The 25,883-nt window shown below is 39.2% G+C and overlaps 1 protein-coding gene across 1 annotated transcript in view; it reads left to right on the forward strand.

Annotated features, from left to right (window-relative positions):
* Positions 1–25,883, forward strand: part of LOC142422460 (ADP-ribose glycohydrolase MACROD2-like) — a 971,437-nt gene that overhangs the window by 856,339 nt on the left and 89,215 nt on the right. The window contains exons 6-7 of the mRNA XM_075527841.1: positions 6,942–7,004; positions 16,502–16,570. Of these exons, the coding sequence (XP_075383956.1) occupies positions 6,942–7,004; positions 16,502–16,570 (132 nt within the window). The remainder of the gene's footprint in view (positions 1–6,941; positions 7,005–16,501; positions 16,571–25,883) is intronic.

A 25,883-nucleotide genomic window follows, 5' to 3' on the forward strand; every position in this document is an offset into this window, starting at 1 on the left:
CCTGGATATTAAGAAGAGGCAGCTTCAAACAGAATAGGGAAATACTTTTTGGTTTAAAATCAGGAAATGTGTGCCTTAATGTTGTGTATCCTTTCCCCATGTTTATTCAGCCTGTATGCTGAACAAATAATCCAAGAAAATGCAGCATCATGATTAAAGAATGTCTTGTTAACGACACAACCATGCTTGTTTAAAGCAAGGGGACTTGAAGCCCTTCTGATGTAGATGAAGGTCTATATAGCCTTCAGTTTGAAAGAATTTTAGATAGCTGATATAGATATGAAAGAAATTTATGTTACCAATAAAGAAATTATATATATATATAAAATAATTGTCCTAATCCAGTCCAACTCAAATTCATGGATTATATGCTAGCTGGAAGCCCCTGAAGACTCACACAGCTGCTCGCTGATGAAGCAGGACAACAGAGAGGAAAGCAAGGAGATCACAGGCAAGAAGGTGCAGAGTCATGTGAATCCAAGGTTGGTAGGAACCTGGCAGGGTACTGACAATTCCCGGGCGGCAGTCCACATAGGCTATTGGCTCAAGAAGCAAAGCAAGCAAGCAGGATTCAAGTAACAGGATGCAAAGGAATAAGAGATAGACCACTTCTCCACAGGATCTCTTGTAAAGAGGCCATGCTCCCAAAGACATATCATCAAGCTAGGTCCTACTTAGAGATTGAACTCCACATCTACCTTCACACAGGTGCATCAAGTTGACATAAAATATAAGCATCATAGCAATGTACTTGGTCAAATAGAAGGTCAGTGAAAAAGCGTAAGGCTCTCAAAAAGATGGCGTGGCACGATGGCTGCAACAGTGGACCCTAATACAACAGCAATCGTGAGGAGGGTGCAAGACTGGGCAGTACTTTATTCTGTTGTGTGTAGGGTCACTATGGGTCAGGAGCAATTCGATGCACCTAGCAATAACAACATTATATATATATATATATATAATTATAAGCTTCTTATTCCATGAAGAGGCAGGAAAACATGGCTCAAATAAATGATCAAAATGAAGTGGCAGAAATTGACTAGTCAGAAGAAACTACTATTGAACAAAAAATTCAAAACACTAATATCAAGATTTCTCTAATAGATCCAGGAAAACATGTGGGGGTTGGGACACTAGAAGAATTCAGGTAAACAATACAACAACAAAACGACAAATTAAATAGGAAAACAGAATCCTAAAGGGGAAAAACACCCAGAATTTCAGAAGCCACTACCCACCCTAACTAAGGAAGGGAATGAGAAGAAGCAATTAACTGGAATAAGAAATGACAGTGGAGAAATTACAACAGACCCAACAGAAAAAGGGAAATTCATAATACTATGAAAAATTGTTCTCCAACCAATATGACAATCCAGAAGGAATGGACATATTCCTAGACTTATATCACACGATTAAATGTGTTTGCTTTTGTTAGGTGCCACCCGATCAGCTAGGGCTGAGCGCATCCCTACATACAACAAAATGAAACACTGCGTGGCCCTGTTAAGTTTGAGCCTATTGTTGCAGCTACTGTGTCAATCTCTCTTCTTGACAGTCTTCTATTTCTTTAACCCTCTGCTTTCCCAAGCATGATGTCCTTTTCCAGGGACTGGTCTCCTGATAACGTGTTCAAAGTGTGTGAGACAGTCTTTCCATCTCTGATTCTAAGGAGACTACCTTCCAACACAGTTTTATTTATTCTACTGAAAGTTCATGGTAATTTCAATATTATTTACCAATATCACAATTCAAATGAATCCTATTCTGTTCTATTTTCTGTATTCGTTGTCCAATTTTCATATGCATATGAGGTAATTGAAACTCCCATGACTGGGCTCAGATGTCCTCTTTGTTCTTCAACCTTTTAAAAAAGGTCTAGTGCAGCCTATTTACCTAATGCCATACATTGTTTGATCTCTTATCTGCTGTTTCCATAAGCATTGATTGTGGAAACAAGCAAAATGAAATCTTTGAAATTTCAATCTTTTCTCAAATATACATTAGAAAGATATAAATTGAAAGTACTCTCATAAATGGCGTTGGTTTTTAGAAAAATAGAAAAAACAATATGCTGGTAAGAATATGCAGAATCCCTTTGTTAGGAATGTAAAATGGTACAGCAGCTGTGGAAAATGGTATGGGACTTCGTAAACATCTAGAAATCAAACTACCTTTGGATCCAGCAATATCACTTCTAGGTATCTACTCTAGAGAACTAGTACTAAAGACACAAAGAAACATATGCATGTCTGTGTTCACTGAAGCACACCATCAAAATACAGAAACAACGTAAGTGTCCATCAATGGATGAATGGATAAACAAAAACCTACTATGCAACAATAAAGAGCAATGATGAGTTTTCAAAAAACATTATAACATGAAGGAATCTGAAAGACATTCTGCTGAGTGAAATATGGCAATTCCACCAGGACAAGTACTGCATGATCTATTATAAAAAGACAAACTCAAAAAACAAACCCGCTGCCATGGAGTTGACCCTGACTCACAGTGCCCCTCTAGGGCAGGGTCGAACTGCTCCCGTGGTTTCCAGGACTGGAACTCTGGACAGGTTATAAGGGCTCATCTTTCACCTGCAGAGCCCACTGCTGGTTTCAAACTGCTGACACGAGGAGGGTGAATGTTGTGGGACATACTCCTATGCAACAACAACTAACAGTAGAAATGTGGTTGTATGTATAGACACACAAGTGTTGGATACTTATGTCTGTGGGCACATACAGATGCATCTCACCTCTGGGTGCATCCGTATATATTAATATATCCTCAGAAGTACAACAAAGGTCTTCATGGCGCAAACACAGATCATTCTTACCTTTAAATACACACCTCCCTGGTGTGCAGTCTACAGGGTATGGAGACTCAGAATTGTTGTGAGGACCACAGGTCAAGGTTATGTTTGCCATCTGAGTTTAGGGAGTACCGTCTGGGGTCTGAAGAGTTGCCATCTAAGATACAAGTATTTGTCTTTATGAAGCTAAAGTGAAAAAGAAAGAGAGAAACCAAGGCTAAGAAATTTGTCCAAGTGAATCATCTACATGGACCACAACCTCATGTTCCTGCAATGAGAACTCGATGGTGTCTGCCTGTCATACTGACCAGTCTGATTGGACCAACTGATGTCTCCTGACAGAGGGCAGCAAAAGGTGCACCAGAACTCAAATTCTTAAAATGTCCAGACTTAAAATCTGAACCCACGGAGACTAGACCATCTTTAAACTTCAGATGTTCTTTCTTTAAACATTGAACTAAAACTATTCCATAAGGTCTTCTTTAAACTAAATAATAAATTAGTTTATAACAAACAGTATCATCTTTGAGTATTGTGCACCTTTAAAAAATAATATGTATGAGACCAAACTGTCAACATCTACTCAAAAGCAAAGATGAGAAGGCAAGGGGGACAGGAAAACGAGATTATTGTAAATGGAAAACCAGAAACAATGAGAAAATTGACAGTGTGAAAAATGTAACCAATGCCACTGAAAATATTGTGCATAAATTGGTAAGTGAGAAGCAAATTTACTGTGGAAACTTTCACCAAAACCACAAGATATTTTGATTATATTTTTTAAAGGGTAATAGAACACTAACAGGCAGTAGGCAAAGATTATGTTGCCTACTTCAGAGGTGGATTTGATCTGATTTACTTCCCATTTGTCTTCCCACAATTCACAAGAGGAGCTACACATATCAGGATAGCAACCTGTGAACATGATGTTAAAATTATTCCCTTGCAAAACTCACTCATGGATTTAAAGACTGACTGCATTCCCACCGCGTCTAGCCAACAATACATTTCCTTCTTCTTACAAGGTCAATTTTCCAGGTATACCTTTTAATTCTGTTTGTATAAAATTTATAGCACTCTGAAATATCACTGCATGTAGTCCCTGCTCAGTTAATAAAGATGGAAAGAAGTGAGTCGGGACTAATATTGGAGAAATCGTAATATGAGCACTAGAATTATGGAAAGCTGCTATGCATTTGGGCATGGAAAATAAAGTGATATGTGACCATTGCAAGAGTGCTATTGAAATTTATTATCTGAAATAAATATATGATCTTAACAGTGCGTTATATAATATAGCTTCTGTGTAACATTTTTTTAAGCTAACAAAATACCCTGGCAGGTCTCTATATTTCTTCACATTTATCGTAAGCTCTGTAATTCCCTTCAAAAAGCTACGAGTTTATACGTCCCACTCTACTTAACTTGCTATAGTTGATGTGCTTTCTGGGAAATTACATAGACAAGGGTAATAAAAAGAAAGCTTGCCTGATCAAATTCTTACAGGAGACTCTCTGTCATTTTTCATCCCCCCAGTGGATATTCACTGTTTTACGAGTACTCAGCCATCCAAAGCGTGTACAAGGGGAGGCAAACCCACCAGCCCCTCAAAATGTCTTTCTAATAGAGAGAAAGAAAGGCTAATCTAATTGCCCACGCAGGCAAAGGTGGGATTTGAAATGTCAAACTTCTACCTTAGTTTTAGGATTTGATGAAAGCAGTCTATGTGAACCTTGTCATTTGTGGGCAAATTTCTCAAATGGCAAATCCAGCATTCTTCGAGAGTGCATCTGCTCCATTCTTAACAAGGCAAGTGTTTCCTCAGTTTGCTTCCCACGGGCAGCAATACCACCACTAGAACCCGATGTCGTCAGGAATCGAAGTAGGAAACAGAAGATGGCCTTCGCATGTGGGTGCTGGGCAGTGGGGCGGCCTGGTGAGGATTCGAGACCCAAGAAGTGTCCGCCACATAAACAGGCAGACTCCTGAATCCGGAAACTGAACTAAGGTCTATGGGTTTTCTTTTCAAACATTTAGAAGAGCCGGAAACATTTCCCCGTACTCTTACGGTTTCCTTTCCTCTCTCTTTTCATAAAAAAAAATAATAATAATACAAATAAAACGGGTTTATACCCTCACTACAGGAGATGTGGAGACCACACCAACTTTAAAATCAGCCAGCACCCTTCGGACTTGAGGTCTCTTGCGAAAGCTTGGTTAAAAGACCTGACTGTTAGGCGGATGGAAAGCTTTATCCTGCGTGGTGGGAGGAAGAGGGAAATACTGATTTGGACTCACCAACGTGCACTTGAGAGGGGTAAAAGGGAAGTGCTGGCAGCTGCGGGCCTCCCCAGAGTCGAAGCCAGGACCGGAGCCTATCGGACGCGCCAGGGCAGAAAGCGGGAGGGGAGTTCCTGGTGCGTGTCAGTCACGCGCGGCTGCGCTATTAAAATCCTGGCCACGCGTCCAGTGACCGATGTGTAGTGCTGGGCAAAAAGGGGAGTCTGTACGTACATTTCTCCCGAACTTCAGACCGTCGCCCAGTTTTGTGTTGTTATTTCATTATAAACCTTTTTTCCTTCATTTAGGGCAAAATCCAAAGTTTTTCTCCCCCGTAACTTTCTTCAATAGGTTTTTGTTTGTTGGTTTCGGCTTGTATTGCTGCTTGGTGAAATTCTTCTCCTGCGCTTCGGAGGCTCTCCGTTTTACTGGGAGAGCGCTTCTCTGGGACATGGGGCCCTGTTTCTTCGCCTCTGCAGTAAGGTCCAGGAGTGGGAGACCACTGAGTGGGCTAAGGCACTCAAAAGGAAAATACATACATACTCGTGTAGAAGCTGAATTTTTCAGCACATTTTTAATGCAGTTTTTGTGGTAAAATTAGGTGCCTCTGCAGCTTTTCAGGCCGGCTTCTACTAAAGTATGTACGGTAAGCAATTTGGGCCTGGCTGTCGGTCAGAATTGTAGAAAGGTCTCAGCTGAGTGTTTTCGTTCCATGTGCTCTTGGTTAAGCCTAAGTCACCAATCAATTGCACTCAGCAGGCGCCTAAGGTGGGTTGAAGGTGTAAGATTTCACTATCACGTCTCCCTTATTGGCATTCCATACAAGGCCCACATTTCTCTCCGAATGGCTCTCGCTTGTAAGCCAGCCTGACTTTCTTTATAGAATGGTACTTTGGCTGCCTTTTCCCTGAAAGCCTTACGTTCAAAGTTTCAGAACAGTACCTCCATCATATTCACAGATCTAAACAAGTCACTGAACTAGTCCTTATATAAGGAGAGGTGAAATAGACTCCATCTCTTGGTGGAAGGAGAGTCAAAAAATCTGTAGCCATATTTTACCCACATTAATATAGGTAAGTAACTTCTGTTTCTGTACTTTAAGTATATACTTTATATCTTTCTCTCTCTTTAAATAAATTGAGAACATATGGGTTTTTTTTCAAATAAAAGTGAATAAAAAAACTACAAGCAACAAATTGTAAAGCCATGCCTTTTGCTTGAAAAAAATATTTCTGCATATATATCTACAGATGTGCATATCTATATTAAACCAAAAGGAAATTTTAAGTAGTTTTTAACATACAACTTTTAATCAGAGCCAACCAAGTAACTGTTTTATAAGGAATTGTGTACACTTGCACAAAGTTGACTAATATAATCTATTTAACACAAAATTTCTACCATAAATATTTTATATTGCTGAGTGGAAATTATATAAAAACGGGTCTCTAAAAATATATCAAACAGAAAAATAAAGGCTATAGAAATTTAATCACTCAGGTTTCATTCCAGAGAACCTGAAGAGTCAGAAAGAAACCTGGATTTTAATTGAAAGCTCAATTGCATTTTGGAAATGTGTGCTGGGAAAGATGTTACAGGGACTGCTGAGTGAATTTTGTTTACTGCAGTTCAACATTCATTTAGCAAATCATGTGTGAAGGGACAAGTATAAATGTACCTATTTATGTAGGTGATTTTTCTGTTACGTGTTCCTGATTCATCTTTCTCCCTTGCTTTATGGGGAGTCATGCCACATTGGTTACAATTAATTTCAATGCTCTATATCAGCCATAAAAAGATCTTTCATAAATTAACTTGATGTATTTTTCCCCTCTGTGGTTTTCTTGAAAGATGAGAATGGTCCGGAAGAGAAGCAAAGTGCAGAAGAAATAGAAGGGCAGAGCCGAGAAGCAGGTGGGCTCAGGTTTCTTTTGCGGATTCCCCCAGGCCTCATCTATGGAGGTGAAAAAGGAGCCACTGACTCACTGCCATTGTCTAAACTGTTTATGTGTTTTCACCACGCTACCTCAAGTTGCCACACACTTTACCTGAAGATGATAGTGCCTCAATTCAAAATGCAGATTCTCCTATTTCATTGATCAATTCCGTTTCTCTCTCACACTCACAGCTTGCTTGGTGATGTTCTAAGTGGGGAAAGGAGAAGAATGGAAGGGCTAAGTCAGAGTAGGGCTGATTTAGCTCAGACACAAATTGACATATTAGTCTGGAGATAGAGAGCATTGAAAAGAAATGATATGGCGGCTTTCCACTCGAATGAGTGGGGTCTTCTTTATGCTCTGCACCACATTCATGTTGAAGAGCTCTGTTCCTGGGTATCTCTCGGATGCTGTTGGAGATAGTTCTTGGAGGCAGCCCACCCCATAAGATAACATATAAATAAAACCCAAAGTTGCCCTGACATCGTGTCTGCTTACTACAGGACCAACATATCAATTGACTGCAGAGTCTATGTTGTTGATTAAAAAGCAAATCTTTCAAACAAAATAGCACCTGCAGCTCTAGAGATGATCATTATGTTCAAACCAGCCCTTCTTCTGGCCCATTTGTGTACTCGGGTACACTCTCCTTTAAACAATGGCAGGCATAACCCCGCAGTTATTAACAAAGCCACAAACATAAAGCCGTCTGCTTCCCTCGGTGCCTCCCTGCTAGTGAGGAGGCAGAGTGTCTGAAAGGGTACACTGTCCAATGTGGGCCAGGCACGTCTGAGGCCATATGCTGCGTTCTCAGAATCCGGCGTTGGCTATTTTGCTGGATAGTGTGTCAAGCTTTGCACCCAAAACTTCCAACATTAACGTTGGAACGTTTGCTAGGTAATAGTAAGATTTTATTATTAACCTGGAAGAGAGATTGAAGAAGTTCCAATCAGAGAAAGCAGTGCAGCAAAGCAGGAAAACTGTTGTCGACTTCTTATAGGGTTAGCTGGCTCCCTTGACCGAAATGTAGTCCTTGCAGTAAAATGAATTTATTTTTTTATATTCATTTTATTAGGGGCTCATACAACTCTTATCACAATCCATACATACATCAATTGTCTCAAGCACATTTGTACATTCATTGCCCTCATCATTTTCAAAACATTTGCTCTCCATGTAAGCCCTTGGCATCAGCTCTTCATTTCCCCCCCTCCCTCCTTGCTATCCCATCCCTCATGAACCCATGTTAATTTATAAATTGTTATTTTTTCATATCTCGCACTGTCCGATGTCTCTTCACCCACTTTTCTGTTGTCCGTATCCCATGGAGGAGGTTATATGTAGATCCTTGGAATTGCTTCCCCCTTTCCAAACCCCCTCCCTCCACCCTCCTGGTATCACCATTCGCACCACTGGTCCTTAAGGGATCATCTGCCCTGGATTCCCTGTGTTTCTAGTTCCTATCTGTACCAGTGTTCATCCTCTGGTCTAACCAGATTTGTAAGGTAGAATTGGGATCATGATAGTTGGGGGGGGGGTAGCATTTGGGAAATAGAGGAAGGTTATATGTTTCATCATTGCTACATTGCACCCTGACTGGCTTGTCTCCTCCCAGCCACCCTCCCATAAGGGGATGTTTAATTGCCTACAGATGGGCTTTGGGTCTCCAGTCTGTACACCCCCTCAATCACAATGATATGATTTTTTTTTCTTCTGATGATGCCTGATACCTGATCCCTTCAATACCTGGTAACTCACAGGCTGGAGTGTTTCTTCTTTGTGGGCTTTGTTGCTTCTGGGCTAGATGGCTGCTTGTTTACTTTCAAGCCTTTAAGACCCCAGACACTTTATCTTTTTATAGCTGGGCATCATCAGCTTTCTTCACCACATTTGCTTATGCACCCATTTGTATTCAGCGATCATATCAGGGAGGTGACCACATAATGAGATGATTTTTTTTCTTTGATGCCTGATAACTGATCCATTCAGCACCTCGTGATCACGCAGGTTGGCGTGCTTCTTCCATGTAGGCTTTGTTGCTTCTGAGCTAGATGGCTGCTTGTTTACCTTCAAGCCTTTAAGACCCCAGATGCTATCTTTTGATACCCAGACACTATCAGCTTGCTTCACATTTGCTTATGCACCCGCTTCGTCTTCAGCGGTTGTCAGGAAGGTGAGCATCATAGAATGCCAGTTTAATAGAATAAAGCATTCTTGCATTGAGGGAGTACTTGAGTGGAGGCCCAATGTCCATCTGCTACCTTAATAGTAAACCTATAAATATATGCACATAGATCTATTTCCCCATCTTTATATATAAATACATTTACATATGTACATGCCGTTATTTAGACCTCTATAAACGCCCTTTGCCTCCTAGATCTTTCCTTTATTTCCCTTAACATTCCTCTTGTCCCACTATCATGCTCAGTCTTCATTTGGGTTTCAGTAATTCTTTCTATTTACATTACCCTTGATCATGCCCTACCAGGCCTCCTAGTCCTTACTCACCACCGATTTGGATTACTTGTTCCCTTGTCCCTGGGTTTGTTAACACCACTAACTTTCTCCCAAACTCCCCCTCTCCCATGGCCCCCAGAACTGTCAGTCCCGTTATTTTCTTCTCCAGATTGTTCATCAAGCCTATCTTATTTAGACAGACCTGTGGAAATAATAACATGCACAAAAACAAGACAGAGCAAAGCCTAGCAACAAAGTAAAACAAAACAATAACAACAAAAAGAAACCAATGATTAAAAAAAAAACAAGACAAAGCACAACAAGAAAGAAAAGCTTATAGTTAGTTCAAGGACTGTTGGCCTTTAGGAGTGTTTTCTAGTAGAGTCTGTTGAGGGGCGCCAAGCCCTGCCCCCAAAGTCTATTTTTGGTATTCCCTGGGACTTCTTGCTCTGTTCCCTTGCTGTTGTTGCACACCCTTAGTGTTTTGCCTCGGTGTGGTAGGATCAGATCAGGCAGAATACCCACACTGTGTCTGCAGTGTTGTCCCTGGTAGGGCTATGGGTCAGTGAGGGGTGTCATGTCTCATAGTGGGGCCAGCCATGTGATCTCTGTGGATTGGCTGCTCTGAGTGGGAATGTTGTCTTCAATGCTTGGTGGGTCAGGATGTGCTCCATTCTCCCTTCCTCCCCCTTCATTTGCTCCCGTGCACTCTGTCAGACATGTCCCTCTCCCAGAGCTGCAGATTCAGTGCTGTCCTCCGAAATAAATTCTTCTGGGTGGAGGGGCAGGTGTCCACATAGTTGGTATTGGGGCCGGCCCCTCAGACCTCTCCACTGGTTCCCTATTCCACGCTGGCATGTTGCATTCACATTTTGGAGCACTGGGTTGAAGTCTGGTCCCTCTTTCCCTCTGGAGAAATAAACAATACCCTCCCATTGGGTAAGTTAGTGCCCTGTGCCCCCACTACCCATTTATTTTTTTTCTTATTTTCCTTTCCATAGAAGACAAGACAAGAAGACAAGTTTTATATGAAAAGCTGTCACTGATTTTACTCTTTGAAACATATTGGTCAAATAACTGCTAACATTTGAAGCCAATCTTTGAATATCTGTTTCAAAAACTCCCTATTCTGTCTTAAACTGTCTTCATCAGCATACCGTTGATTACTGTCTTGATCAACTTCCCCTTTATTACCCTTTTTCATATTCATACATACACACAGAATTATGGAGTGCTTATTCACCGTATGTCCTTTACTCAGTTTTAGTGTGACCCTATATAGGACCAAAAAAATGGTTTAGTCCTGTGCCATCCTCACACTTGTTGTTTTGAGCCCATTGTTGCCACCACTGTGTCAGTCTGTCCTGTGTGTCGTTGCCTTTCTACTGTACCAAGCATGATGTCTTTCTTCAGGAGTGAGTCTTTCCTGACAACGTGCCCAAAGTATGTACAGCAATGCTGTACCATTCTTCCTTGCTCTGAGGAGCACCCTGGCTGTACTTCTAAGACAAATTTGTTTGTCCTTTTGACTGTCCATAGTAATTTCAATATTTTTCACCGGCACCACAATTCAAATGCCTCAACTATTCTTCAGTCTTCCTTATTCAATGTCAAAATTCTACAAGCATACAAAGCAATTAAAAAATATATCATGGCTTGTGTCAGCCATACTTTAGTCCTCAAAGTAACATCCTTGCTTTTCAGCACACTCTGAAGAGGCTTGGGGCAGCAAATGTACCCACTATAGCAACATTGCCAAAAGTCCTTTACAAATTCAATGCAATGCCCTTCCAAATCCCTCCAAAAGTCTTCATAAAATAGATAAGTGAATCACCAGCTTTATAGGGAAAATATTGAAACCTAGGACAAATAAAATACTATTTAAAATTAATGCAAAGGTCTTTCATTCCCCGACCTTAAAATCTACTATAAACCCATGGCAATGCAAACAGCCTGAAATTGGTGCAATGATAGATATGAAGGTCAATGGATTAGAATTAAGAACCCAGAATTTCAACCAAGTACCAATAGATACCAAATGTTTGATAAAGAACTAAACCATATTAATGACAAAAGACAGCCTTTTCAACAAATGGTGCTCATAAAACTGGATCTTCCCCAGAAAAAGAATGAAATAGGACCATAGCAGGACCCATCATGTACAACGACCTAAATATGAATCACATCATTATGAAGATTATCAATGAAAAAATAGCAACAAATTTAAGACCTTAATACAAGGCAACAGGATATTGTTGTTGATTTTATTTTTGAGACAGGCTGTGTAAATATATATATATGCTTCTTTAAAACAAAACAAAATCCTTCCATATTTCTTATCCCTCAAACCTAAATAGTGGTCTGAGAGATTTTAAAAAAAAAGAAAAGAAAGAAGAAAATAAGTTGAATCTTTAATCATTAGTTACAAACAAGTTCATCTTAAAAAATATTTTATGATCAAACTAAATCAAAGGTGTAGGTAATATTTCTGAATCAATTATTTAGCAAACATTCATAAAGCATTTATTGTGTCCCTGGCACTTTTCTGAGCACTAGAAATACAACAGCAAGCAACAAAGCCAGTGTGCCTGCCTCCTTGGGGTTTATATTCTGATAGGTGAGTGCCAGTAATAAACACATTAAAATATTGCAATAGCACATTAAATGCATAAAACATATAAAATATTGCAATAAACATAAAAATGGCTGAGCAAAAAATGGTACAAAAGGACTAACAAGAAGGCACTTTTTCATTAGATGGATTCAATGAAAGCCTCCTGAAGAAGTGAAAGATAAAATTACATGTGAATGATAAAGCTGCTGGAATAGAATGCTAGATATATGAAACAGATATTCAAATGTCTTAATTCCAGTTGGATTTTGTAATTTTTATAAAGCAATTAAGTTCATTACAAAGACAAGGGAAAAGAAAAGACCGAAGTGGAGACCAGACAAGACTGGCTCATCATTCTAGAATGGCTAAAGTGAAAGGAAGAAAAGAAGAAGTGAAAGAGCTGAGCATTTGATTTCAAAGGTGATATCAAGAAGATGCAATACTTGTAATCAAATTTAAAAGGATCCTTATTTAGAGAGCTAAAGGAGGGCGATATGTTTGACATTTCTCAAACTGAAAGAACTGGCGGAAAAAATATCAAACCTTGAATTTAAGGTTTGAGGTCCGTGAGTCATCAAAAGAAAATAGGAAGAATATAAAAAGTCATTGTAGCAAAAGTAATTGGCCAATGTTCAGCCATTTTAGGACGTAGCATACAAAGGTGTATACCCCAAAACTGGAATTGCACTTGGTGAGGCTGAGAGTTTGTAGTACACATTTATTCCTACTAGGTAAGCGTCTAGCAAACTTGCTCTGAGTTAGTGCACCCAATGGCATTGCCTGGGAAGATTCTCTCTGGTCACAGTGACTTTTTTAGTAAAAGCAATTTTGCTTGAACCTCATTTTGTGTAATGGCCAATTTAATAGAACACTGTGTGGCTGTGAAATTTTATTTCCTGCTCAGGAAAAATGCTGCAGAAACTGTTGTGATGTTGAACACAGCTTAAAAGCATAGTGCTATGGGGGAAACTCAAGTGTATGAGTGGTTTTCTCATTTCAAAAAAAGGTGAACTGTTGATTGATGACAAAACTCATTCTGGATATCTGTCAACTTCCCAAACAGATGTACATGTAGACTCATAGTGCTTTTGAAGTTCTTTCCATTGGGTCAGAGTGTTAATCAAACTTTCTATTTAGAGGTTCTCCAAAGATTACATAACAGTGTGTGACAAAAAATGCCTGATCTGTGGCAGATGGGGAACTGGTTTTGCCACCACGACAAGGTACCTGTTTTTTGCACACAAAAATACCCAAAAAAGAACCCAGCATGCCTCTCTTGCCCCATGCTCCTCACTCACATGATCTCACTCCAGGCAACTTCTTTTTGTTTCCACAAATGAAGAAGGACATGAAAGGACAGTGACTTGACAACTAGAAGAGGTGAAGAAAAAACGAGGAAGGTGCTGTTAGTCGTCCAAACAGATGAGTTTGGAAAATGTTTCCACGTATGGAATCACAGATTTGACAAATGTATTAAGTGTACTGGAGAATACTTTGAAGATGATAAGATTGTTTTATAAAACTATTTAAATATATAGCTTTGGAAAAAAAATTCTGGTTTTGAAGGAGTACCCCCTCCTATAGTCAAGAATTGATGGTTTGAAGGAAAGAGTAACATTCCAAAAAAAGGTGATCTAAGAAAGTAAAAATTAATCAAATTATCTGAAATTATCAATGTCATTAAGATCACATCAAATTTTTCTGAAAATAATTTTTAAATGACAACATCATTCAAAAGTAGTAAATTGACAGCAATCTGTCAGAAATTCAGAAGAAAACACGAAACAAAGGGTATCATGGTTGCTATCACATAGATCTGGTCTGAAAGCAGCGAACACAAAAAGGTTTCTTATCTGTGCTTCACTGGTTATGCAAAGGCAGTAAACCACCATTTATCATAATAAAGTATGCATCATGCTGCAAAGAATCGGGATTCCAGAACACTTCATTGTACTCATGCGGAACCTGCACATAGAGGCCAACATGCAGCCATTTGGACAGAGTAACAGGTTACATCAAAAAAGGATTAGGCCAGGGTTATATCCATTATTTAATCCGCATGCTGAGAAAATAATTAAAGAATTTCACTGGGATGAGAATAAGATGTTGGGTTTGGAGCCAGACTCGTTAACAACTTGCAACATACAGAGGGTAGAGCCTTGTTTGTTGGAAGTGAAAGGGACTTGAAATATGACTGAAGAAGATTTAAGATTGTTTACTGCCTTTAATGGAGATGACACTTAAATGTAAAGACAAAAATAAATAAATGTATAGATAGATAGATAATCTTCAAAACTAGACCCAAAAAACAACATGGAAAAAACAAACAAACAGAAAAAACAGATCGAAGTTGCAAAGATTTAAATCTATGTGGATCCATAATCAACACCCATGGAAGCAGCAATCGGGACTCAAATGGCACGTTACATTGGGTAAATATGCTTCAGGAAAATCTATTTTAACCTGTTAGCAAGCGACGCTATCACTTGGAAACTAAGATGTGCCTAACCTAAACCACAGTATTTTTAACTAATATATATATATATATATATATATATATATATATATATATATATATATATATATATATACATATACATATACATATACATATACATATACATATACATAAAGCTTGGCCAATTAATAAGACCTGAGAAAACTTGATGCATTTGAGCTTTAGTGTTTGAAAATAGTATTAAATATATCACATACTGACAGAGAATGAAAAAATATCTATGTTGGAAAGTGTAACCAGAATGCTCCTTTTAGATGAAAATGCTCAGACTTTGTCCCCTGGTATTTGGACATGTCATCATGTCATCAGAAGGACCAGTCCCTGGAAAAGGACATCATGCTTGGGAGAGCAGTAGCTCCATGCAGGAGGCAGGCGCTCAGTGAAATGGAGAGCAGGGTGACTGACAGTGGGACCAAGCACAGGAGCAATGGGGAAGCTGGCACAGACCTGGGCAGTACTTTGTTTGACTGCACACAGCGTCAGTATGAGTCAGACCTGACTTGAAATATTCCACAACAAACAACAAAAAGAAGGCCGGCATGGCTGGAGCATCGTGCGCTAGGGGGAATGTGATTTGATTTGACCATTGGACCAAATTATGCCTGTTTACATAAGACTTAGAGGATCTGGTAGTGTAGTGGTTAGCATTGGGTTATCATCTGCATGGCTGAAACCACCAGCTCCTCCTCGGGAGCAAGGCAGGGCTTGCTTCTGTAAATAGTTACAGTCTCAGAAACCCGCAGAGGCATTGCTATGGGTCTGCATCAACTTGACGGCAAGGACTGGGTTTTATATAAGCCTTGGTTTCGTTATAGGTACTATGGAAATCTAGTGGGGGGTTGTAAGTCATGCAGTGGCACGATGTATGTTTCAATGAGTTTGCTTTGCTTTTGTGTAAAAATAGGCCCCCAAAGGCCAAGTGAGACCATTTAGGTTAGAAGGTTATTGCAAGAAAGTAATGATAGCAGGTTTTTAGAAATGGAGACAATATGGCCAAATAGGTCTTATGTTTTGAGTATAAAGGCAACAGGAGTTGCTGACAGGATATGATAAATAGTGAAAAGGGGTATCTAGGATACATCCTAGATTATAAACTTCAGTGATTACATGGATGATACCATTTACTGATATGTGTGGTCACAGGACATGGTTTTTAGTAATAAAGTAGGAATTCTGTTTTAGCCATGGTAAATTTGAGAGGCCAACCATTTGAAATGTCAAAAAAAGACAGTTAGATCCCAAATTCTGGTTTTCCAAAGAGGAATTCAGCTAGAAATGCAGGTTTGGGTGATATTGCAACCATAACACTGGGTGGGAGCCATTAGGGACTAGCTGTTACATGCACTTACAGACAAAGCCCTGGACCATTCAGGTTTCTGGATGTAGAGCCATAGGCGAGAAGGACCAACCAGACAAGAAGTGCTTGAAAAAGAAGTGCTGACCATTCCGTCAAAGGCTGCTGACAAGTCAGTGCAACCATTGTGTTTGCCACACGGACGTCATTGGCACCTTCAATAAGAGAATTTTTAGAGGAAGTTTGGAAAAGAAGCCAGTTGGAGTATACTATGGAAAGATTTTGAAGCAAAAGAACAGGAAATATGCAATCCTTTAATGTTTGGGGGTTTTGTGTGTGTGTGTGAAGGGAAGTAGAGAAATTGGAAATATTTTGCATCAAAAAAGTCTATTTCACTTTGTATTAACATAAGGTTTGTATTTTGTTAAATATAAAGGACGGTAAAAACACGAGACTTTTCAAAGACCATCTGGCATAAGCATGAGGTGTACATTGAGTTTGGTGGGCGGAGCGTATAGTATGCCTGGGAAAGAAGTCCCACTTAAGAGAGTTCACTCTAAGCGAGTGTGTTTTCTTTTTGCTTTCTAGAGGGTATCAGTACATCCACTGTGCCAAGTCCAATTCCAGAAGAAGCACGTGAAGTCTGTAACGATGAAGGTATGAGGTTACTAACTACGTTCAATCACCAGTTCTCAGAAGTATATGCTCTTTTGATTCTTATGGCAAAATGATGTCAGAAGCAAATTTAATTTTCTACGTGTTTCTATTTCTGACACAATCAAATATGTCATCCACACTGGTTTATTGTCTAAACGCCAATTCAAGGCCTGGCAAATATAACAAATATAAACCTATTTATATATCTAGTCTTAGAAATTTTAGTTCCTATCTAGTCTTATAAAAATGTACATATACCTTTATATTTGTTCCTCTGAAAAGTAACTGTTGGGTTTATTGGGTTAGAAATACCCCGGTCCTTGGTTTTACAGGAGAAAGAATTCACGCCAAAGCCTAGTTTGTGAACCAAGTGAGATTTTTATAAAGGATAGAAGCAGTTTCAGGTGTTATATAGTAACTGAACACAAGTCAGAGAGAGAGAGAGACCACAGCCTGGACATACGGGACCTTTGACTGCAGGACTGCAGGACCATGGGGGAGCAGCTGGGAAAAGAGGTGGTCTCCTGGTTCCGGCTCTTTGGGGCCAATGGCTGGGGAGCTTGGGGTGGTGGTCCTGGTTGACCCCATTAGCTGGATTAAGCCCAACTGGCCTAGATTGGGCCAATCCAGGTATACCATCCACCTAGGTGTACCGCCCCTTCCTGACTTGGAGTCTGAATTTGCTCTTGCCCTTTAGCCTTCATGGCTGGCTGGGCTCGCCTGATGCTCTGCAGCCACCTCTTTAAGGGCAAGCCTTGGCAGAAAAAGGGAAAACTCCCTATCCGGCTACATAAAATCACTATTTATGAAATAAGAGAATGATTAGAGAAATTATGCTTGGAGATGTTTATTTGAGTCCATAAAATTAGCGATGAGTCAGTGTTGACTTAATAGTAGTGAATCTTTTAGTTTAGAGCCATTAGGAGCTACTTATCAGGATCAGCCCAAAAGAGTAGTATTTGGGGGCCACCTGCTAGAGGTCTTCATTATCCAAGACAGAAAAAGAAGGAAGAAGCCTTGGAAAGACATTCTTAGAAGCTATTCTTGGTGAGCATATCATTCCCCATTCTATGGATAGTTACCACCAGAAAAAATGCTGCTGACTCAAGGCTCAGAGGAAGAAAAACATAAAAGGAAAAGCAGCTGAAAGCTCAAGAGAAAATTGTTTAAGACATTTTTCAAAGGCACTAGGGCTTTAAAAAGACATTATGGGAAGCGAAATTAGACAAAGCTTTATTTTCTTTCTATTCCAATTAAGTGGCAAGTCACACACACAAGGTGTTAATGTTTTAGATAGTATTTTTTCTGTCACTGGTGACAGACTATATCATTGTTTTAGTAAAAGTAGAAGTGATAGGGAAATAAGTTTATACTGGTTATGATATTGCTTTACCTTGAATTAGTGGTTAGACAATAAAAGTAGATGGGATTTTAATATTCTGTTATTTGCAGTATTAATCCCCTTTCAAGGTACCTGGTAAATGAGGTTTCCTAAATTGTGCGTTCTGTGTAGTGAGGGTAACTACCATATATACTCAAGTATAAGCCAACCTGAAGATCAGCCAGCCAAGGCACTTAATTTTACCACAAAAAATTCTTAAAATATGTGCTGAAAAACTCGGTTTATAATGAGTATCTATGGTACTGAAGAATACGAACTTTGGGGACACCGGCAGCTTATATGTTGGCCCTGCCACTCACAATATATGGTAGGAAGGACAAGGAATTCAAGTCAAGATTAAAAAATTGCCAAGTAATGATGAGTAAGAGGAAGCATTCTTAGTGTTTCAGCTTTCTCTGCTGAAAAATGTAGATAACAGATGCTGGGACAAGAGGAAAGTAAAAGGAAATAGAGGAAAGAACCAGAAAGCAAAGGACATTTATAGAGGCCTAAATACAGGCATGTACATATGTAAATACATATATCATAAGAGGGAAATAAAATTATGAACTCACATCTATGTGTTAAGAATTAAAGTTGCAGATGGACATTGGGCCTCTACTCAAGTACTCCCTTACCACAAGAACACTTTGTTCTAATAATCCGGCATTCTGTGATGCTCACCTTCCCAACATAATCGCAGAAGCCAAAGCAGGTGCATAAGCAAATGTGGTGAAGAAAGCTGATGGTGCTCAGCTATCAAAAGATATTCCATCTGGGGTCTTAAATGCTTGAAGATAAACAAGTGGCCATCTAACTGAGAAGCAACAAAGCCCATGTGGAAGAAGCATACCAGCCTGAGTGATCATGAGGTGTTGATGGGATCAGGTATCAGACATCTAAGATCCAGAACAAAACCATACCCAAGGTGAATTGGTTGGGCGGGGGGGGGGGGGGTGAAGATGTGGAGGGTAGACCCAATGTCCATCTGTAGACGATTAGACATCTCCTTACAGAGGGGCCACAGGGAAGAGAGGAGCCAGTCAGGGTGCAGTAGAGCACTGATGAATCACACATCTTTCCTTTAGTTCTTTGGTGCTTACTTCACCCCACTATCATGACCTCAATTCTACCTTAAAAATCATATTAGACCACAGCATGTACACTGCTACAGATAAGAGCCAGCAACACAGGGAATCCAGGATAGATTAAATCCCTCAGGGCCAACAAGGAGAGTAGAGATACCAGGAAGATTAGGGGAGGGTGTGGGGAGAAAGGGGGAACTGATCACAAGGATCAATCTAGAACCCCTTTCAAGGGGGATGAATAATGGAAAAGTGGATGAGGGGCAATGGAGGACAATGTAAGATACGGAAATAATAATCTATAACTTATAAAGGGTTAGTGAGGGAAGATGGGTGGGGAAAGCAGAGGAGAAAAAGAAGTAGCCGATATCAGGAGCTCAGAGGGAAAAGAATGCTTTGAAAATGATGATGGTGGCATATGTGAAAATGTGCTTGACACACTGGATGAATGTATGGATTGTGATAAGAAATGTAAGGTTCCCCAATAAGAGTATTTTTAACGTGGATAGCAATAGTGCCCACCTCACAGAATACAATAATACATATGATGTTGCTTAGACTGGTTACCCGGCACATGTGCACATAGAGGTCCCTAGAAGACAGACTATGAGGTGGAGATTAGGGAAAGACATTTGTTAGAGAAATGTCTTAGGCTGGGTTCTTTGGAGGGGCCAATCCAGTATATATGTACCGCGAGAGACAGAGAGAGAAAGAGATGTTCAACTCATGGATGTAGCTCGCACAGTTGGAGAGATGATCAAGTCCAGATTCAGGGGTAAGACATACAACTGGAAGCTTTTTCTTACATGGCTGAAGAGACTGAAGAATGCAGTGGCTGAAGGTCAGGTGGCGGGCTCTTGGGGTTGTGGGAAGGGGTAAATCTCAAAATGTGCAAGTCAGGTAGCCTAATCAGCTTGCTGATAACCCAAAAGATCAGAGGATTCTGCTTTGGGTGCAGGATCCAAGCTTTGCAAGAACACGTCTCTATATTGAATGCATGTGGATATTCCCATGGAAATCCCCATTATGATCCATTGGCTACTCACATCAGATTTCAAAATGGAAAATGATTACATAATAGCTGCCAAACCACCGAAGTCCATGACCTGGCAAGTTATCACAAAGCCTGAACCATCACAGGAAAAATCCCAAATAAACCCCTGTGAAAGGGAAAGGTTAAGGAAACAGGATTGAATGATGGGACAAGGTGAGCCGCAATGCAGTCTCTGTGAAAGCCTCAATAATCCAATGGGAGGTCTGTCAATGACAGAACGCTTTCTAGGTTCCTGCAGAGGTAGGAGCACCTGGTCATTAAAAGCTCCCATTGAAAAGGCAGTTGACAGCATCTGGCCTGGTGAAGGGGTATGGTCTGGGTGAGGAAACTCTCATCCACTGAGGCAATCCTGGAAGCCGGAGCTGGATGGTGACTGTCTAACCTGTAGCTAGGAAAGTAAGTGCTGTATCCCCAAGAAGAATCAGTTTGGCCTGCAGCATCCACCACACATGATTATCTTCAGGGGTTCTTTTCTTGTTCGTTGCCACTTTTTAAATGCATCGTTTGGCTCCTCCCTTTATATAACTCATGTATGTGTTCTGACATCCCTGGTTTGGAAACCATTCTATATATCTAAAAATGTAAGCGTTGTGAGATAATAATATATGCTATAATAAGAAAATGTAATGTCAGCTTAGAGAGGGAAATAGCCTTATAAAGTTAAGTGGAGAGACATAGTGGTGTTTATCTTAAGCAGAATATTTTGTGCATTCTATTAATTTAGCTTGTGATAAAACTTTTGGAATGTCATGAATTCAAATAGTAGAGTTTAGGAAACAAGAGCAAGAGGGCATCTAATTTAAATGCTTCCAGCTGAGATTCTTCCTGTTGAGTTGTTTTGTTAGAGATTTCACATCTTTTCAAAATATACTGTTTTGTGAAGTTTCTTGATGCTTTTAGGATCTCACACAATTAATTGCTCATCCCAGGATCAATTTCTTTTTATGATTTATTGTAACTAACGTTTCTTTGTTAGCTATGAGAACAGGTGCTTGGCACCATTTTTTCCCCAAGTAATTGCTAACAATCCAAGCTGCTAGCAAGATATATAACTGATTGGCTTATGCATCACAAGCTAGATTGTGATCCGCAGTGGCAGGCACCTGTTTCCAATAACTCGGTACAGCCAAGAGGTGGACAGGAATTGATTAATAGGGTATGGCATGGGGAAAAGAAGGAATGCTGGTGAATAACTCACCAAAATTGGGTACCAGTTAAAGACATAGCAATCAGAGCTGAACTGAAGTTATCTCCCAGGTACAACTGGCCTGAGACAAAAATGACATGCACTTAATTATTGAAAGACTTCTTCCTCTACTGGTACCAATGTGCTATTGATTTAAAAAGGAATGTCACTTTTTATATGTAAAATGAATCCAGGAGTACAAGTGTTAATACGATATAAAATATCGTAATAAGGTATAAATATATATAAGCAATCAAATGAAGGAGGCATAAAATACAATGGCAAGATTCTTCTTAAGAATAGTAAAGTATTCTGGTAGAAACTATGGTGTTTGTTTTTTTTTAAGCTAATATATGGGGGAGCTTCAAAAAAGTTCATGGAAAACTTAAATTAAAAGACATTGAAGTGAATCGAACCACAGTGTAATACAATACTTGGTCAGTTGACCTTCCTCTTGACCCAACCTGAATTTGCTGTAAGCCTAAATACTTCTTGCTTGTTCCACAACAGAAATTTCTTCTCTGGCTTTTTAAAAAATAGTATTGGTGTTCTTTTGTTCCTCACTCTTTATTTTTATCTTTATATCATTATTATTATTTTCTCCTTTCTGTTTCAATTTGGATTCACTTTTTATTCTTTCTCTTAGGTTTCCTCGTTTAGGAAGCACAGAAGGGGGAGATACATAGAGACAATAACTGACTCAAAGGTTTATTAGGGGCTGGGTGGGGAGGGGAGGGGAATTTGGGGGCAAACAATGCATTCAGGAGTGAGAAGGGAGCATTAGAACTGATTGTGATGATGTCTATACAACTCTTTTTGAACATGACTTAACTAAGGGTGTGTATGATATGTGAATTTTATATTAAGAAAACTACTTTAAAAAAAGAAAGAAAGAAAAGAAACTAAAGCTGGCCCATGGTTACTGTGGGTGAAAGGGGAGGAATTTTTGCCTGGGTAGCACAGAGTTTATCTTAATGGCAGTGGAATCGTTTGGAAAAGGATTTCAATAATGATTGGACATGAAGAAGATAATCAACAGCATTGAATTATACACATCAAAGTTGAATTGGGAAAAAATTATTTCATTCTTAGATACCCTCTGAGCAGCTCTATTCTGTCCTATGGGATCCCCACAAATCATGATTGGCTCGATGGAGGTGGAGGTTTGGTTTGGTCTGTTTTACATAAACGATCAACAACAGCAAAAAGTCCATCTATCTCGTCTCTCCTTAAAAATAAATAAATAATGAACATAAAAAGAAAAACATTCATTCATTGTTTCTGTGATACTGTTCACTATGTTACCTGGTCAAAGGTTCAAGTGATAGATAGAATTTCATTATGTATTGTTATAATACAGTTACTTGTAATATTTATCAAGTTTTTGAAAACAAAACAGAAAATTTGAATTTTCCATGAAGTTTTGAAGCTTTTTCTTTTTTTTTACATTTTATTAGGGGCTCTTGAAGCTTTTTCCCGGAGAACTTTGGACGCCCTCTCTCTATGCTGGTTGTCTCGGTGCTTTTAAGAGTTCGTATCCACCTATACTTGTGTGTACAGGGCGTGTGTGCTATTTACACCACCCTGGCGTCCCTGATGTATTTAGTCAGTACCTAATTTAAATGTAGGAGTCTGGCAGTGAAGATAGTAAGGCTTAATTGCTAACCCAAAAGTTGGAGGTTCTAACTCAGCTGCTTCATGGGAGGAAGATGTTGCAGTTATTCAGGAAACCGTTCCAGACGCGGAGGCCCTCTGGGACTGTTTTGTTCCTCCTGGGGGTCATGATGAGTTGAAATTGACTCAAGAGCATCAAGTTTGGGAATTTGAATGTAAAGGTCAACTAGACCAAGTCAAGTGCTCATTAATATTAAAATAAAATCAATGAATACTCAGCTGCAAACCAAAAGTTGTATTCCTTCAGTGGGCTATGTAAATCAGCACATCCTTGTTGTTGTTTTTTTATGAACTTAAAAATCATCTAGCAATGGGTTTCTTAACCCCTCTAACAATTTGTTGTACGATGGTGGATTGCTTACCTTTCTGATGCTGGAAGCTATGTAACAGGTATGTTTAAGTAATAGCAGATTTACTGTGGCAGATAGGTTTCAGCAGAGCTTCCGATCTAAGATTAGGAAAAAATGTGTGGCAATCTCTTACGCAAAGTGAGCTAGTTTAAAGCTTATGGATAAGTATTGTCTGACCTCATCTTTATCTCGTGGAGATGATTTCAAACTTCTAATATGGAAGTAAGCAGCCAAATGTACACTAGGGAGACCTCGTGAGGCCTTCTACTCCAATAGCAAATGTACAGTCTTTGAAATCCACAGGAGCAGTTATACCTTTTCCATATGATGTATAGTGAGTCAGTATTGACTTAATGGCAATGCGATTTTGTTGTTGTTGTTTATTTGAATTCCATGCCCCAAACAAGTTAGTCAATACTTCTGAAACATAAGCTTTTAATTAGCTGATCTTGGGTAATAGATTTCCAAGTCTTTCTTCATAGTCTTAGATTGGAAGCTCTGCCAGAGTAAAACTGTCTTCCAGAGTACACCTGCTAATACTTACAATGCTTTGTGCTATGTAATTGGACACATCGTTAGGAAAGATTAACTGCCAGAGGAGCATGCTTGGTGAAGTGAAGGGCCGGTGATGGTGAGAGAGACACTTGGTGAAATGTATTGACTCAGTGGCCACAGTGAGGGAATCCAACACACCCGCAATTGTGAAACAAATGCAGGAAAAGCAGCAAGGGGTGTTGAGACGAGAATTAAATGCTCGCAACAATTGACTGTAGCAAGGTTGGGTGGATGGTATTGGTTCAAAATGACTCCGGACCCTATTTCTTGCTCTAGTTATTAACGCAAAGAAACACAAAATATCGGACAATACATGAAATTTAGACTTCCTCAGACTAATAGTGCTCCGCCTCTTTTCTAGTATTGGCATCAACCGCCCTCCCCCCAGTACATGGTGTTTCACCTCCGTGAAGTCTGTCCAGGGTCTGCATTTGATCATGTTTGAATACACTTTAGGAAACTTGAGTTATCACTCTTGGATTTTAAGAACCATAAATATGGAAGGAAAACTTGAAGTTGAATACACAGGAAAAAACTACAATAAATAGATCATCTCCAGTACTGAGTGCATTTATTTCTATGTCATGTATTTTTAACCTCACCTAAGGGTTTCTCGAGACTCAGAGAAGGAAAGATGGACAGAAGGTTGTTTTGAGGATAAGGCAATTCCATTGTAAGTACTAACTCCCACTAATCTGAGCTACATGAAAAGTAGAAGTTTATTTTAATCATAATAATTTATTTTTGTGTTTGTAAGAATAATTCATATCTATTGTAAAGTATTTTGCATGTTGAAAGTTGATGAAAACATAAGAATATAATAATTTTCCCTTTAAGGATTAAATGTAAAAATATATATTATTTTTCCTCAGATAATGTCCATAAATACTTCTCTTATGTCTTTAAATATTCCTCACATAAGTGATTTTTATAGGAGGTATACTATTACACTCTGTGGGTGTTCCACAATTTACATACCATTGCCCTAATGTTAGATTGTTTTGTTATAAACAATTTTCTCTCCACTATAAGTAATAGGCAAAATAAGCATGTATGTTTAAATAAATTGTTGTGTACCTTTATATATTTGATCAGTTCCTCGGGATAATTCCTAAACGTTGACTTGCTGTTAAAAGCTTGAAATGTTTTATTGCTTAAATGCATTTTTCTTATTTTAAAATACTGAATGTTTATTGTAGAAACATGTGAAATAAAAGAAGTAAAAATGTCACCCATAATCTCAACTCCCAGAAATAGGCATGTGTATTATCAAGGACCCAAAACATTTGTGGAAATGTTCCATTAGCTTTGAATTCCATTTTTCCATATTCTTTATACTCTTACATATTAATTTATAAGCTTCCAATAAATTTCTAAGAAGCCACATATACATATATGCCTTTTTAAGGACATTTTACAACAGATTAAACTCATGATTGGACACTGTATATACAAACAATATGGTTTGGTGCTAGGATAAATTTCAATAATATTCACTGAGAGTGGCAGAGCCACCCCCACTAGATACATGTCATAATAAAGCAAGAAGGGTATCAAGATAGTAAACCTATGGTAATCCAGTTCACCATCCATTGGGCACCTTCAAGGCAGGAGATCCAAAACAAAGTCAACAGTCTGCCAGTTTTATGTGCTTGGGAGTTCTGCTTCTTTACACACTAGGGAATTTAAGCCTTGGGTCCAAGGGTTATAGGTGAGTTTGCGGTAAAGCCCTGTTCATTTAGTGGGACTTCTAAGTAGAGTTCTCCTGGTGTGGCTTAGTAGAGATGTTGTCATTTTTAAAAAATTTTGCTGACCTTCCATTATACCAAGTATGGTAGTCCTTCGCTTGGGATTTATCCCTCCAGATAATATCCAGTATAATTGAGGCAAAATCTCATCATAATCACTTGCCAACTTGTTTGTTCTTCCAAGAGGTCATAGTATATTCAGTATTATTAGCCAAGTTCATAATTCAAATACATCAATTATGTTTCATTCTTTTTCCATTATCCATCTTCCTTAGGCATT

This window comes from Tenrec ecaudatus, chromosome 12 (genome assembly GCF_050624435.1).
Source record: "Tenrec ecaudatus isolate mTenEca1 chromosome 12, mTenEca1.hap1, whole genome shotgun sequence".
Taxonomy (NCBI): domain Eukaryota; kingdom Metazoa; phylum Chordata; class Mammalia; order Afrosoricida; family Tenrecidae; genus Tenrec; species Tenrec ecaudatus.